Source organism: Grus americana, chromosome 19, assembly GCF_028858705.1.
Source record: "Grus americana isolate bGruAme1 chromosome 19, bGruAme1.mat, whole genome shotgun sequence".
Taxonomy (NCBI): Eukaryota; Metazoa; Chordata; class Aves; order Gruiformes; family Gruidae; genus Grus; species Grus americana.
In genome coordinates this window covers 6,277,151-6,292,266 of record NC_072870.1, presented here as the reverse complement: position 1 = coordinate 6,292,266, position 15,116 = coordinate 6,277,151, and the positions used below count along the sequence as shown (strand labels likewise).

At 52.2% G+C, this 15,116-nt stretch overlaps 2 protein-coding genes across 3 annotated transcripts; one reads left to right on the top strand and one right to left on the bottom strand.

Moving 5' to 3' along the window:
• The first annotated feature begins 588 nt into the window (after positions 1-588).
• SUMF2 (sulfatase modifying factor 2) lies at positions 589-5,718 on the top strand. Of its 2 annotated transcripts, none has more exons than XM_054847983.1 (9): positions 589-632; positions 1,125-1,281; positions 2,191-2,305; positions 2,911-2,955; positions 3,157-3,307; positions 3,853-3,908; positions 4,354-4,438; positions 4,979-5,144; positions 5,496-5,718. In XM_054847983.1, exons 2-9 carry the CDS (start codon positions 1,145-1,147, stop codon positions 5,599-5,601), a joined length of 861 nt encoding a protein of 286 aa, XP_054703958.1. In that variant the 5' UTR covers positions 589-632; positions 1,125-1,144; the 3' UTR covers positions 5,602-5,718. The 2 variants fall into 2 exon arrangements, with proteins under 2 accessions (XP_054703958.1, XP_054703957.1); XM_054847982.1 differs by having other exon boundaries at positions 616-742.
• Positions 5,719-6,519: 801 nt separating this feature from the next.
• Positions 6,520-14,275, bottom strand: PHKG1 (phosphorylase kinase catalytic subunit gamma 1). Its single transcript, XM_054847697.1, has 10 exons — positions 13,941-14,275; positions 11,308-11,441; positions 10,838-11,013; positions 10,458-10,512; positions 9,791-9,856; positions 9,411-9,574; positions 8,741-8,831; positions 7,677-7,830; positions 7,467-7,592; positions 6,520-6,835 (listed from the first exon to the last, which is right to left on the bottom strand). The coding sequence occupies exons 2-10, from the start codon at positions 11,388-11,390 to the stop codon at positions 6,584-6,586; spliced, it is 1,167 nt and encodes a 388-aa protein (XP_054703672.1). The 5' UTR covers positions 11,391-11,441; positions 13,941-14,275; the 3' UTR covers positions 6,520-6,583.
• Between the last annotated feature and the right edge of the window lie 841 nt (positions 14,276-15,116).

The window sequence follows — 15,116 nt, the reverse complement described above, 5'->3', positions numbered from 1 at the left end:
GTTAGATAAAACTGAGTTAATGTACTCCACAAGGGCTTGAAGTGTGTGTTGAAAAAGCTGTTGTGTGGTGTTATCCGTGTCATCACAGAGTGGTAGATTTTTTTAATGCTGTTTCTGCTGTATTAAAGTATTTATGGACAGCTGGTGCTATACCAGATGTATTATGAACTGCATTTTACATCAAGCCTATGGGTGAGGAACGGGTCCAGCCGTCTTAAAGGATTTTCCCTAATCCTCGTTGTGCTTTGTTATGTTAACAGACAGGCTGACCTGCCTTAGTCACAGTGGGCTAGAAGAGCAACCTTTTTTAAAAAAAACACCCAGAAAAAAACCTGCTTTGCATGTGAAACCTTGCATGCCTCAAGGGGGGCTGGTTCTGGTGGCCCCAGTTGCCAAGAGGATTTTCATGTGCAGAGACAAAATGCTTTTCCATCCTTAGGTGTAGTGGCCGTGTTATGAATGTGTCCCTTTTCCAAACCGGCTGCTCTAATCCTAAACCCCACGTGTAATGCTGCAGGCGCGGTGCATGGCTGTGCCGCCCACGCGTGGAGGCGTGCCTGGCGTGGAGAAGGGCCCGGAAACACTTCCCCGAGCCTGCAGCACTTCTGGGTCAAAGCCCTACAGTTCCACCGGTGACTTATTTGGCTTTTCCCGCAGGCCTAGTCGTTGCCGGGCATGGCTCCCCAGGAAGGGCCGTGGGTGCTGCTGGGGTGCTGCTGGGTGCTGGGTGCTGCTCTGCGGGGTGAGCGCCTGAGCTGGAGCGGCTTTTGCTGGTCCTTCTGCTGTGGCTTGTTGCAGGGAAGCTGTAAAAAAAAAAAAATCATTTTGTTTCTCCCTGCACGGGTTCCCTTCTAATTGCAACAAACTGTTAATTTAAAGGAGCTGCCTTGTTGATTGCATTTGATTGGAGCTGTTTCTTTCCCAAAAGAGATGCTGAAAATGTGATTTTAAAATATTTTAAGCTTGTTATCAATAAAATGCAGACCTATACAAATGCTAATCATAGTTACTTACTATATTGCACCCTATCTCCAGTAAAGTGACTTTCTAGCAAATAGTGCCTGCTGTCCTCAGCTGTCATGTTTAAAAATGAAAGTTCTCATACTGTATTTCTTCACTTTTAGCATTTGGACAGGATGAAAACATGGTGCAGCTGCCTGGTGGGAAGTTTCAGATGGGATCCAGTTCCCTGGAGAAAATGAATGAAGAGGGGCCCATCAGGGAGGTGACAGTGAAGCCGTTTGCTGTCGACAAATATCCCGTCACAAATAGGGATTTCAGGTAAGAGTGAAGGTTTGGGTCTGCTCGGCTCGCAGGGTCTCAGCAGCTTGGGGAGCCGTGGGGGGGTGCAGGTGTTGGTGCCGGGAAATTTCGGGGTCTGAAATCCAATGCTTGGATGCTGCTGGCACTTTTATTAGAACAAAACCCGTATCTGTCAGTAATAAATCACCTCTGTGGGTGCAAGCTGAAGCATCTTACCAGTGCAGCTTGCAAACATGCTCCCTTTCCCTTTTCCCTTTCCCTTTTTCTTTCTCTCCCCTACTAATAGGGCTGTACTCCTTCAGATTTCAGGTTCCTATAGGTTCAATTTCCATTTGTAGACACAGGACTGCTCCTCCATGTATTTTATAGAAGCCCTTGTACAGAGCACTAATAAATACACTGGGGAAAATGCCTTTATTTGTCTGGCTGAGCCCTTGTTGGTTAAAAAGACCCATCACTTCCACGCACCAGTAACACGCAGTAATGGCAATTACTGCAACTTAGGCAATGGGGAAAGAAATGGGACAGAAGCAGGGTGAGATTATTCAGCAGCGTGTGACATTTGTCGCATTTTGGGGACATTTAACTAACAGGAGCTTTTGGCTTTAGTGGCTTTAAGGGATTTTTCATCTGTACAGTTGTTATATTTTATGGAAGACCAGGGTGCAGGATGAGTTTACCTGTGTAAATAACATAAAACCTGACTATCAGATCTGTGAAATTGGACTGTTTTATTTCTTAAATCCATACCAAACCAACTGGAGCTGTGCCGGGGGGGAGCCAGGACTCTCTGCAGATGGGGTGTCTGTAGGTCGTGTACATTTTTGCCTTGCTCTGAACTTGTTGCGTGTGCAGATCGCTGTATTTGGTGGTGTGGCTCTTGAAGAACTCTTACCCAGACGCCTGAGTGTGTTGTATTTATGCCAGGGAGTTTGTTAGAGAAAAGAAATACAAAACAGAAGCAGAAGCATTTGGCTGGAGCTTTGTCTTTGAGGATTTCGTATCGGAAGAGCTGAAAAAAAAAGTCACCCAAAAATTGGAGGTAAATCTAAATCCCAAGGGGATGAGTTTCAGTGATGATGATGATGGAGATGGTATTTCTGATCACATCCCTGTCTGACCTCTTTTTTTTAAGTAAAAAAAATAACAAAACAGGAGGGGACACCCTTGCTGGTATTGCTTTTCTGCTGAGTACAGCTACCTCTCAGTGCAGAGTCTGGCCATTCTCAGTGGTTTTTCTTTAGTCTTGGGTTGTTTTGCTTTTGAAACTAACAGCAGTGTTGAGCTGGGTTGATTTATGGCGCTCCTCTGTTTACATGCTCTCCAAACACTGTCCGACAGGACTCAAGAGATGCTTCAGTGAGCTGGGAGAGAGCAAAGCGTGTTTCAAAGTACTTTATTGATCAATCCTTAAAACAGAAAAACTAAACAGCATGGGTCTCTTGATCTATTTTCACTTTTAAAAGCAGACAGCTTTACTCTGTTGGAAAGCACAATCAAAATGCCTGTGATAACCCAGCTCAAACTGCAGCGTTTAACCATTTCCAGACTAACAAGCGCTTGTCTTCACACACACTGCTGTAGGATGATGGTGGCGGGGGGGATGTCACCAGTTCAGCTTCAATCTGGTGTCGTTTCTTTTCCCAGTCTGCCCCTTGGTGGCTGCCCATCGAGAAGGCTTTTTGGCGACAGGTGAGTGAAAACACGGTGCGGTGAGTCCTTGCCATGCTGGGAATGTTACTGTGTGCTGAACCTTATTGACCAAAAACGGTGAAAAAAAAGCATCTCTGGTTGCTGCACATTCCCTGCCTTGGTCTGTTCTGTCCTTTATTCCCTTTTTAATTGAAAAGTTTATAAAATAGATTAAAATCTGTTTGATGCAATTCTTCCCAGCCCTCAGGTCCTGGCTCCAGCATAAAGGACAGGCTGGATTACCCGGTGCTGCACGTGAGTTGGAATGACGCGCAGGCGTTCTGCGCCTGGAAAGGGAAGAGGCTCCCAGCAGAGGAGGAGTGGGAATTTGCTGCCAGGGGAGGACTGGAGCGTACGTACCACAAGCTCTGCCCTTTTTCCAAACCGAGGCATCAAGTAATGTTAGTTCTGCCAGATCCAAACCTCTGTCCAGGGATGTTTTCAGAGGTTAATCTGGGGGACTGAACCACCTCTTTTGGCGTGGGAGTTGAAATAATCATAATCATAATATCAGAAGAAGTAGTGGCTTATCTATGGTTTTAATCTATCTTCCTAAAGAAAGCACTTCTGCCAGCTAAAAATACCGTTTCTTGGGTTTGGGGCAAGGAGGGACCCACCTGCCCGCACCCATTGATGGTGGCATAAAGCAGCTGGGGGGACCATGGGACTCCGTGGTGCGAGTGACGGTTTGTAAATGGGAAGCTGTTGCTGATTTCCGTCTCTCCTCGGCTCCTTGGCAGTGTCTGTAGGGGTTAGACCAACCAGCCCCGTTCATGTAAGCCCTCTCGCTGTCCCGAGCTGAGCAGAAAAGGACGGTCATAAAAGCCTGGTTAAAAATAGGCAAATGCAGAGGCTGGAGTGACACAGGCGTGATGGGTGTCTTTTCCTCTTTGGCAGAAAGGGTGTATCCCTGGGGAAACAAATTTCAGCCGAACCGTACAAATCTGTGGCAGGTAAGTTCCTAAAAATCATCCCATCTACGCTGAGCTCTTCTGATGGTGTTTAACTCGACCAGAGCATGCGTGGCTGCTGAGCAGGCTGCATGGTCCTGGGCAGTAATGCAGACTTACCTGTAAGGTACCGAGATTCATCTCCTGGTGGGCTGAAATACCCTTAGAGGGAGCAAACTCAGCCCAGCTTCCCTGGGAAACCAGGATTTCAGTGCTTCCAAAAATTCATACATAACCAAAACTACATACATAAATTTGTTTGAAAAGGAGGATGTCTTGGGAGAACTTTAGATGGTTGATCTCCTCTCTTGGCCAGAAATGCTGCATAGAGTTAATTTGCAATGGAGAGTTATTTCCATTATTTAAGCGTAACACAGTCCCATGAAGAGAAGGACTTCATGTCATCCCCACGGTGGGTCTTTACTGGGAGTGATCTTTCTTCCTACAGGGTGATTTCCCAAGGATCGACACGGCAGAAGACGGTTATCACGGCGTCTCACCAGTGGCAGCGTTCCCTCCTCAGAACAACTACGGTATGGAGCAGACACCCCCACCCTGGTTGTGGGGATGGCATCTGCTCTCTTATATCCATTCAACGCTAACTATAAAATCCTGTAATTGTAGCAAGGTTTCAGATATGACATAGGATCACATCAGCATCTTGATAGAATAACCAAGCCCAGCAAATGGTTGTTACTGAAGTTGGCTGACGCACACCACTTCAATGCACCCAACCGTCCCCTGCTTTTAATTAGCAGTTAGTTATTTTGCACTTCCATGTGATTTACCTGAAAATCCCAAGTGTGTTGTTTTGAGGGCAGCGGATGCCATGCCCGCACACAGGTGGGAAACAATGAGACACATTTAAATGAGAAATTTGTTGAAGGCTGAGTTGTAAACAGGGACCAGTTTGCAATACAGTAAAGAGCTTCTGGTTCCCAGTCGCACCATTAAACCACGCTCTTGCAGTGATGCTTTCAATGTTGCCCCCCCTGCCCCCGTACACCAAAGTGCTTTTGCAGCCCTTGCAAATGTGCTCTAATAATCCTGATGCAAAACCATCCGTGTCTCAGGGCTCTTCGACCTGCTGGGAAACACCTGGGAGTGGACCGCGTCCGAGTACCTGACTCTGGGGCTCTCATCGAGGCAGCGTGCTCAGAACATGCGGGTCCTGAGAGGTGCCTCGTGGATTGACACTGCAGATGGGTCTGCGAATCATAAAGCTCGTGTTACTACCAGGTAGGTCTGGGCAGTGCCCAGGCACTGTTTCGCAGTGATTTCTTCTGGCTTGGTTTTATTTGGAAGGGGGATTTATTTTAAGACATTTGTCTGTTCCTACTCAATTTTTCTGAGAAGCAGTTAGAAAAATATACTACAAACACTGCTAAAAATTTTCTTGCTATAAATATGTTCCTAATTGCTTCTCAAATAATACATATTTTCCATCAAGTATTTAGAATTAAGTGCTTTTCTTGAAGTTATTCAAGGGAAGTGGAAGATGTTTCTGGTCTGTTATAAAGGGTCACATTAAAGGACGTAAATGTTAACTAGGAAGGATCCCTAACTTTGGGTCTCTTTTTTCCCCATGAGAATGGGGAACACGCCAGACTCGGCCTCCGACAACCTCAGCTTCCGCTGCGCTGCCGATGTCCCGCACGTTACAGCCAAGAAAAGCCGAACCAAACCCGAGCTCTGAAAGGGTTGCTCAGGAAGACCTCAAGGCATTTTCTCCTGTGGAGATAAACAGTAACCCCCAGCAGTCACTTTCATCAGGACAGTTTTAAAAATGAGAAATAAATACTTTCAGCTAAAACTCCTTTCTGCACTGGGACGCTCGGGCAGGAGCAGTGATTGGGAATGGCAGGCAGGGCCGTTTGTCTTTAATGTCCTCTGGGTGTAGGAGATATTACAGCTCTCCTCTCAGTGTCTCTTTTAAATAAGCAGAGGGTTGGGGGTGGGGGGGACCGGGCCAGAGCTCCTCTGACCTCCAGCCCCAGCCGGAGCAAGTGAACAACCGCAGCCCCCCTGTGACCGCCGGCATGGGGCTACCAGGAGGGGCAGCTGCAGGGGGAGCGATGGGGGCACGTCCCTGGAATGGGGACTCGTACATCAGTCCCCATCTTCTTGGGAAATCCCAGCTTCGTACCAGCCTCCGAGCCTTCCCAGAAGTGAAACAAGGTGCCTTTATTGACCCTTAAATGGTGTCAAAACCTCATGTGCTCTCATTTCTAAGGGCACAAATGACACAAACCCACCTCTCCCGGGTGTTCTAGCCAGCACAAGGGCTACGAACTGGCTGCACACAAGCTCTGCCACCAAAACCCCAAGCACACAGGTGGGCAAGGACATCCCCCCCCCCGGGCACTGCTCATCCCTCCTCCACCTGCGACTACCCTGAAAGGGTCCCGCTCCAGGGCTGAGCTGAGCCTTCCCCAAGCAGATCTGCACATCGGGAGCTGCCGCTGGTTACAGCTCTATCAGAGGCAGCTTCTCCAAACCCTTCCCTGACAGTGGGACATTCCCCAGAGGCAAATCGCAGCCATCTGCTGGGTTTGCATTTGCACCTGACCCGAGGCCAATCATATCTCTAAGAAAAAGCAAAAGAAATCACTGGTTGGTTTTTCAAAGATTTTACTCGCCTTAACTCTGAGCAAACTCATCAGTTTACGCAGCTGCAATCAAAACAGCCCTTCCTCGGCTGCCAGGGTCAGCAAAATGGCCTTGCAGGTGTTCTCAAAGAGGGCAGCTCTGTTCTGCGCCTCCCCCTTCTTCACCCAGTGCCGGTAGGTCCTGAAGGCGCAGGCGTCGATCAGCTTGCGGACGGGCTTCAGGGCGTACGGGTCCCGCACCACCAGCTCCCGGGTGACCGACTTGACCAGCCGGTACTGGTAGTAAATACGGACCGATGCCAGGACAGTCAGGCAGATCACCTGCAGCATGGGGGGAACAGGCTGGAATTGGTGGCCAGTCCTAACACAGGACCAGATCAGCCCCAGCACGTCCCGTGTGGCTGCTATCCGTGTGGAGTTGGGAGGAAGCCCGGCTCCTGGCATGGGTATTTACTCCCGTGTGAGCAGTACAGGCTCTTTCCAAGCGTGCCCTTGACATCAGAACTGTAGGTCAGTCCTAAATGTGTCACCTAATGCCACTTCGGGTACCTTTGAGCTGCCCTAATGGCTGGCTACAGGGAAGGGAAAGGATTCCTCTGTTTTATCAACTTTTGCATCATTTCATGCACCCATGTGATGTCAGGGTCGTTGATTTCCCCTTAGAAGTGTTTGGGGTTTTTTTAATGATTTGCAGGGGAGGCAGGCTTTTCCCTTTTCTTATTTAATCCCCTTTGGCCCTTAGGAAATACCAGAAAGTAAGTGAAATAGCACTTGGAGAAGGGTCTCCACCCAGGCTGCAGCTTCCTGCCAAAGCCCAGGTCCATCAGCCTTCTTGAACTCCCAGTTTCTCCCAACTCAGCTGGGAAACCCATCCCACCGCTCAGCTCCTGCAGCTCCTGGGCTCAGGGTCGGGGTGCTGAGACACACCCCCCCCCCCCCCCCGCAACCTCACCTTGAATTTCCGGAAGGGGCTGAAGTGTCGAACCTCCTCCACGTCGTACTGCTGGAAGAAGGGGTGGGCCAGCGCCTCACCAGCCGTGTACCTCTGCTGTGGGTCCACCACCAGGAACCGGGAGATCTGCATGAGAACACCACATCAACCCGGGGTGTCCCAGGTATCTGTAACCCCTTCCCAAAAGTTCTCCCATCCCCGAGTGCCTACCAGGTCCTTGACGGTGTCTGAGCGGTCATCCCACTCCGGGGAGCCGAACTGGTAGTCCCCATTCATGATCATCCGCAGCATCAGCATCTGCTTGCGGTGCCAGAAGGGAGGCGAGCCGGCCAGCAAGGTGTACATGATCACCCCGGTGCTCCACCTGCGGGCAGCCCAGTGGGACCCTCTAGCCCCAGGCAGCACCCCAGGGCACCCCAGTGCCTCCCCCCAACCAGGGCATGCTGGGCTTTGCCACCCTGGAAAACCAGGAGGATGCTGCCCTGTGCGGTGTCTGATGAGGGACGCTGAGCTCATGGCTGGGGCTCGTCAGCCCTGATAGGTAATAAGGAGCAGGGGCTGCCTTGCTGCTGGGGAGGGGTTTTGAGTTGATGAGCTGCTCTCCTGGATGCTGCAGGAGGAAGCTGTGAGTTGGGGGTGTTTGCCTTACTTGGTTTTTCAGGGGAGGGAGAGATGTGGTGGTCAGCAGGACTGGATGGTCTGGGAGTCTCTGTTCAGGCTGTGGTGTGCAAAGTGTCCTGGTGTGTGGCTTAATGGATGTATTTCAACCAAAAAGGGGCTGAAATGCGTTGGTGTGTCTCAAGTGGTTACAGCTCTGACTGCTGCAGACCTGTGACCAAAGCCACCAGAAATGGTGGCAAAGTCCTTGCAGGGCTCAGACTGGGCTCAGACGGGCTGTCCTGAGCTGTCTGCTGTCTTGGGGGCTGCCTTGGGCTCATGTCTTCCTATGGGCTGTGTTTAAAAAGCCCTGTGTCTTGGAGCTGGGCTGTGAGGTGATTTTTATGAACAGAAAGTGTTGCTTTCTGCCCTTCCTGATAGGGCAAATTGGGAAGATGGGCTTGTCCCCAGGCTGCTTCTCCCCCAGCTCTGTGCCAGAGCCCCCTGGTCTCCAAGACAGCCCCTTGTGGCCCCCAAAGGTGTTTTCTGGTGCATCATTTAATTTCTTCCAAACACTCAAATTGGTCCCCATCTGCACAGCTCTTGCTGTGCCTCAAACCACGGGTGTTTTGGGAGCAGCCCGAGGGGCAAGGTGGGAAGGCAGGCATCTCACTCACATATCGACCTCCTTCCCGTAGCCTTGGTGCTCGTCATCCATGGAGCACTGCAGGATCTCGGGGGCCAGGTAGCCAGGTGTGCCACAGATCTCTGCAAAGATGGGGCAGAGCATCCCCCTGAGCCACCCAGAAGGGTCTGTGCCATCCCCACCCACCCCTGAGCAGTTGATGAGGGGGGTCTGGATCCCAGGTGGGATCTTTGCAGCAATGACGCTCGCAGGGAGTAACTGCAATTTGTGCACATCTTGCTGGTGTCTTCTCTTGGTGGATTATAATGGTTAAAATGTGAGCAAAGAGAGCAATGAGGATGCTGGTGGGGGGATGCTTGTTGTTAGATACGTGGAGTTGGGAAAAAAAACCTTAATGTTGGGCAGCAAATGGATGGGGTGATGAGGATCAACTGGAGAGGGAAAAAAGGGAAAGAATCGGACGGTTTTCCTAATGGGCAGCAACTTCTTCATGGCAAGGAGTGAGGCGTGGAGGCTGTGCCGCAGGCAGAGCCAGGCTTGTGCGTGAGCAGGAGGGGCAGCCTCAAGCTGACAGGCACCAATTTGCACCCATGGCAGCAAAACTGGCCCCAGGGGAGACACCGGGGCTTCCCTGTGGGCTCTGCAGCATCGGGGTGGCCACAGGCCAGCCCGGCATGGCCCCCTCCTTGCCATCCTCCTACCTTTGAGCTTCTCATTCTCGCGCAGCTGGCAGGAGAAGCCAAAGTCTGTCAGCTTAATGTTCATGTTGTCGTCTAGGAGGATGTTCTCTGGCTTCAGGTCCCGGTGGACGATGTTGATGGAGTGGAGGTACTGGATCACTTCCAGCAGCGCACGCATGATCTTCCTGGGGATGGGTGACAGCATCTCACCTAGCCCAAACGCCCACCGGCACTGCGCTCCCGGGGATGGGGACCACGCAGCTCAGCCCCTACGTCTGAGCGCAGGGGCTCAGCCCAGGGAGCTGTTTTGGCGGTGGGTGCCGTGCTGGCTGCAAGGTCGCCCTTCAAACCTGCGCTCTGCTTTTGCAATATGATTTTCAGCCCTCTGCATCTGGCCTTACCTGGTTTCCTTCTCACTCAAGGTGACTTTCTCAGTGAGGTAGTCAAAGAGCTCCCCTCTCTTCATCCTGCGTGCGGAAGGGAAAACAGAGGCAAGCTGCAGCAGCAAACCAGCCCCAAGCCCTTGGGGAGGATCACCCGGGGGTCACTGGCCCTTAACAGCCCCAGGGCACCCATTGCACAAAACGAAAAGCCAACTTGTTAATAAAAAGGGGTAAAAATACCCCTATATTGCTGCAAAAAATTTAGGTGGGAGGAGGAAAGGCTGTTCCTGGAAAGGGCAGGGTTTGGATGGGAAAGGGACAGGGCTCTCCCGGTGTCATCCCCCTCTGCTGACGTCTATTGCGCTGCCCTGGCATCAGGAGACGCGGCGTCACGCACACCCTGGTCCTGCTGGGCATATAAATAACCCACAGGGACGCGTGACGGCTCCCACCAAAGGTTATGGGGAAACCTGAGCAGTGCTGAGCTGCTGACGGAAGGAAAACACTGCCAGCAGCGAGGCTGCAACGAGCGGGCTTGCAGCAATCAAGGCTCGTTTCTCCCTTAAGCAAGAGCTGGTCATCCCCCCTTTGCTCTGTTTGGGCCATGAAAGGCTGGGGCAAGTGTTGGCTGGTGGCCATCTGCAGAGGGGGAAAGGGCTTGGGGAGAAGGCAAGCTGGTACTTACAGGTCAAACACCAAGAAGAAGAAGGTGCTGGATTCGTAGCTGTCCTTCAACTGGACTGCAATAAAACATGGGGGCTGTGAGCACAGTGTGTAGTGTGTTCCTGTCCATTAATGGATTAAAAATTGCTGATCTAATTGAATTAATGAAGAGTTGATCTTCACTAGTGCTTTAGTTGGGAGACAACCCGGGCAGCGTGAGCACCATGGGTGGGTGTGTGGAGGTAGAGCAAACGATGCTCTAAGCAGGTGCCCTGCGTTGCATTAGCACCATCGGAGGTCTGACCCTCCAGGGATTTCACCCCAAAAACCCTTCCTGGGGACAACCTGAAGAATAAATGGGGCAGAAAACTCCCTTGCCCTGATGCTCAGAGCCTGACTTACTGACATTGGGGTGGCCCGAGACTTTCCGGAGAATGTCGATCTCTTTGGTGGTGGCTTCTCGCAGTTCCTGCACCTCCTTGGGGGATATGTTACCTGCCGTGATGTCGATAATCTTCACTGCATACTCCTGACGGGTGGTTTTGTGAATGCACCGGCGGACAACGCTGCTCACCCCCCTGCCAGGGACAACACGAACAAGATGGGGGTTTCCATTCCTCCCCGTCCAGCCCAACCTCCTGGCCATGCCATCGGCACCTGGGCTGGTTGGTATTTTCATGTTTGAGTGGGTTTTGCTCTGTTACCCTGTCTTGGTGGGACAGAAGATTTTTGAGCTGATGGAGAATGTTTCTTCATGCTATTTTTAACCCCATGCTACTATGGGCACTGTTCGTATCAGATTCCCAAGGGGATGCTGTTCCTATCGGGTACTGGAGTAGGTGAAACCACAGTTTGCCAAAACCAAGCTTTACCTGCCCAAAACCTCCTTCGGCTCGTATTTTTCATAAAACTCCTTGGATGAGTTCCAGTCTGGTAGATCTTCTTCCTTGGTCATCTCCGGCTCCTGTCCGGCAGCACTCTGGGCTCGTCTGCTGGCAGAAAGGGGCTGCAAGGAGAAGAGAGCAAGAACGGGTACGTGCTGCACCCAGGGCTGGAGCAGGGACCTGTCCCATCCCCCAGAGGGGAAAACATCAAGCTGGAGGAGGAGGATGATCCTGGACCACAGACCAAAGGGGATATTTTGCTGGTTGAAAAAGCAAAGCCTTGCCCTTGGGACGCTGTGGAGATCCCACTGAGAAAAGGAGAAATCCCACTGGATCCCTGTAACCTGGCTGTCCCCAGGGGGAGAAGCAGCCTGGCTGGGGCCAAGGCTTTAGAAAGAGCTGCAGCACCTCAAAACCTCGTCCCTTCCTGCAGGGCACCTGCACCCTGCTCAGAACATCATCCTCCAGCTCCTACCACGTGCTAAGGACTATGCCTCAGTTCTCCTGGTTTCTCCCACCTGGGAAAGCAATTTAATTTTTTGAGACTCCCACTGGGAGAGCACTGGTGGAGGAGGCAGTGGCTGAGCTGCACCTTACGCTTGCAAAGGCACGCAGTAGCAAAGTGATGCTGGCACAGCAGGTCCAAAGGTCCCCAGAAGCAGCAGCCTCCAGAAACATCACCCCATGCCGACACCACCCAAAGACCCCTGCAAAGTGCTGAAATCTGCCTTGCCTTTTATTTTCTCCTTTTTTCCCTGATTATTTTTAAGACAACAAAGTTGTCCAGAATGGTTTGGCTGAGAACAGGGAGGAAAAAATAGTGTTTAAAGTGAAGGGAAAAGGACTAAGGAGGAAAAATGGTTGGTGAAGGTCAGTGAAGTGGTGTGGGGGGGCTGTGTGGGTCAGGGCGCAGGCAGGGGACTGGGTGCCCGGGGACAGCCAGCACTGCGGGGTCAGCCGGGGCCGAGCCAGCCTGAGGACAGCAGCCCAGCGAGCTTCCTCCGCCACATGCGTGCAGCTGCCAGCAGCCTCCAAAACTCCTGAAAAGCTTTTGTCCCTCTTCTTTTTTCTTTTTTTTTTTTGGGGGGGGGGGGGGGGGGGTGTTTTGGTTTTTGGGTGGTGGGGTTTTTTTCTATGTGCTGCCATTGCTGGAGGAGGAACGATGTGACAGTATTTTGATGCAGGGGAGGGGGATACCAGTAGTCCTCATCCCTAATTTTCACCAGCATTTCCCTTTAAGCCCTGGGAACTGGATATCCTCAGCTTGTGCCTGTGCCTGGTGTTGCTGAAATCCTGATTGTCTGGGTCCAGCTCCTCTGCAAACTTACACAGAGACCAAGCAGCTGGTGTGGAAAGCAGCTCTTAAAGGTTTGGGCAGCAAAATCATCACTTTGGGCTGACAGCTTGCTGCTGGGGGAGGGAGTAGGTGGGCAGGAGAGCCCCGATACTACAGGTTTTCCTTTGCCCTTCTCTCCGAGGTGCCAATAACTCTGCCAGGAGGTTCCCAGGCAGGCTTGCATCTCTAAGTACATTTAAATCTTATTATCAAAGCATATCTGTCCTGACCTGGTTATAAAGACTGATGCTGTGTTTCAGGTGTCTGTCCGCTGCTGGGAGGGATGTCTAACAAGGGCTGGAGCATTGCTAAACAGCCATGAGTTTAATTTAATTTATAGAATTTTAGCTGTTGGAAATAGTGTGAGCAATGGCAAACCAAGTCAGGGCTGAAATTATAAATGAGAGGCATGATCAGGAAACAGGGAAAAGAAAATATCTCCAAGGTGGGGGATAACCAACAATGTTGGTGTTTTTTTGAAGCTGAAAACCAAAGTCCTGGGGATTGGTGTTGTAGGGAAGGGCTGGAGGTTGGGGAGCATCCCCAGAGCGCTGCCAGGAGAAGCTTGGCGTCCGTGTGTCGCCTTCTGGGAGGAGAGAACCCAGGAGTTTGTTTAAAACACCCTGATACCATGTAAGCAGCTGGTACAGAGCACTAACAGAATAAGCCAGGCTTACTATCAGTGCTGTACGAGCTCCGTGGGAGTGCAAGGAGGGGGAAATGGGGAGAGGGGGTGTAGGTTTCTGTCCTGAAGCAGAGATGGAGGAATGCTAACGGAGGCAGTGCTGGGCATTGCCACCCGGTGTGTGCCCGGCCCGCTGTGAGACGGGGCTTTCAATGCTTGCCTTGGTAAATATCCAATAACATGCAGATATTTATTGAGAGAAATCTGGAAAGCCCAAACTAAAGTCTGCTTTTAAGCCAGCACAGGAGTACACACACACACACCCCGCCTCGTCCCGGCCCCCCGCCCTGCAGCAGCACCCCGGGGCCCCCCGGCGAAGCCCCCCCACACCCCCCGGGAGGGTGTTTCTGCACCGAAACCTCCCGCTTCGGCGAGGGCAGCGAGCAAGGGGACACCGCAGCTCCCGGGAAACCAGCCCCGGCGTGCTCAGCAAGTAAAGAAAAACAATAATGCTTAAAGTAATTCTGACAGCAAGCTTTCTGGGGCAGCTAAAAACCCCCACCGGCTCCGAAATCCTCCCCGCCCCTAAAACACCGTCTCCTGAAGCCGGTTTCTCCCAAACCCGGGTTCCCGGCAGAGCGGCTTTGCCGCCGGCCTCACCTCGCTGCAGGCAGCCTGGGTCCGCCGCCGCCAATTCCGTCCCCGGGCCTGGGGCGGGCGATAGCGGGCGAAGGGCAGAGGCCGGGGCGGGAGGAAGGGCCTGGGCGCTGGGGAGCTGCCGCCGGCTGCTCGCTCAGGGCTGCCCGCCGCTGCCCAGCCAAAAATAAAGCGCAACGCGAGTTGGCAGCCGCGGCCGGCGGGCGGGCATGTCGGGCCGCGGCTCGAAGTGAGGTTCTCTCCGGCTGTGGGTGATGGGGGGAGCCCGTACCCCCCCTCCCGGGGAGGGCGGTTGGAGGGGCACCAGAGCCGCTGGCCGCCGCGGAGCGGAAGAGGCGCGCAGCAGCGCGGAGGTTTGGAGACTTCCTCCGCCAGCCTTAACCCTTCCCTGCGCGGGGCTGGGCTCAGCCCCGGAGCTAAATCGCCTCTTTGAGTCACGGCTGAGCCGCCCCGAAGCGAGATGCTGGGGGGTGGGAATCGGGGCTCGCCCGGACCCCGGTGTGGCCGGGTCCCTCCTCCCGGCTTTCCTGCGTGGGTTGTCGCTTTCCAACCACGGCGAGTTGCGAACTGTTTTACCGGCCGCGCTGCGCTTTCCCCAAAGCCTAAGCGCATCTCCTGCCTGCTCGCAGGGAGTGTTTTAGGGATGTCTGCTGCAAACTCAGCACCAGCCCAGTGCGGGCGTTTCTGGCCCAAACGGATTTTATTTCTTTTCACCAGGACAGTGAGATACCTGGCAACTGAGATAGGAACTTGAGCAGCAGCAGCAAAACTGGTAGTGTCACCAGGAAAGACAGTTGTGTCCATGTCCCCCAGGCCTGAGGTAACCCCTCCCCATTTTGAATCCTGATTTTTATCTTTTCATTTCCAGGTACTGCAGATCACAGACGGGGGCTCTTGGGAACAGGCAGAATACCCAACAGCATAAAAACAGTTCAGGAAAAACAGGTCGTGCTATGGAAGTATTTTTAACAGGAATGGCAATTTTCAGTGCAAGGTTATTCCCTGCTGTGCTCTCCCCATGAGAATATACCTTCAATCCTCCCACCTTCTTCAGTCCAAGACTCCTACCACAAAATGGAGGAAGAAAAAAACCCAACAGCTTCTGCTTGTGTTATTGGAACTGTGAGGCTCATGTAAGGCTGTTATCTCACAAGCAAACAGCTGCTCCATAGCACAGGT

What these genes read in the sequence shown, in the direction of transcription:
- SUMF2 (XM_054847982.1), top strand. Translation starts at nt 676, where the DNA reads ATGGCTCCCCAGGAAGGGCCGTGGGTGCTGCTGGGGTGCTGCTGGGTG. An exon ending in GCTGGGTGCTGCTCTGCGGG is followed by an intron (nt 743 to 1,124) that starts GTGAGCGCCTGA and finishes CTTCACTTTTAG; the next exon opens with CATTTGGACAGGATGAAAAC. An exon ending in AAGTCACCCAAAAATTGGAG is followed by an intron (nt 2,306 to 2,910) that starts GTAAATCTAAAT and finishes TTCTTTTCCCAG; the next exon opens with TCTGCCCCTTGGTGGCTGCC.
- PHKG1 (XM_054847697.1), bottom strand. Translation starts at nt 11,390, where the DNA reads ATGACCAAGGAAGAAGATCTACCAGACTGGAACTCATCCAAGGAGTTT. An exon ending in CCGAAGGAGGTTTTGGGCAG is followed by an intron (nt 11,014 to 11,307) that starts GTAAAGCTTGGT and finishes TGTCCCTGGCAG; the next exon opens with GGGGGTGAGCAGCGTTGTCC. An exon ending in CGAGAATGAGAAGCTCAAAG is followed by an intron (nt 8,832 to 9,410) that starts GTAGGAGGATGG and finishes CCATCTTTGCAG; the next exon opens with AGATCTGTGGCACACCTGGC.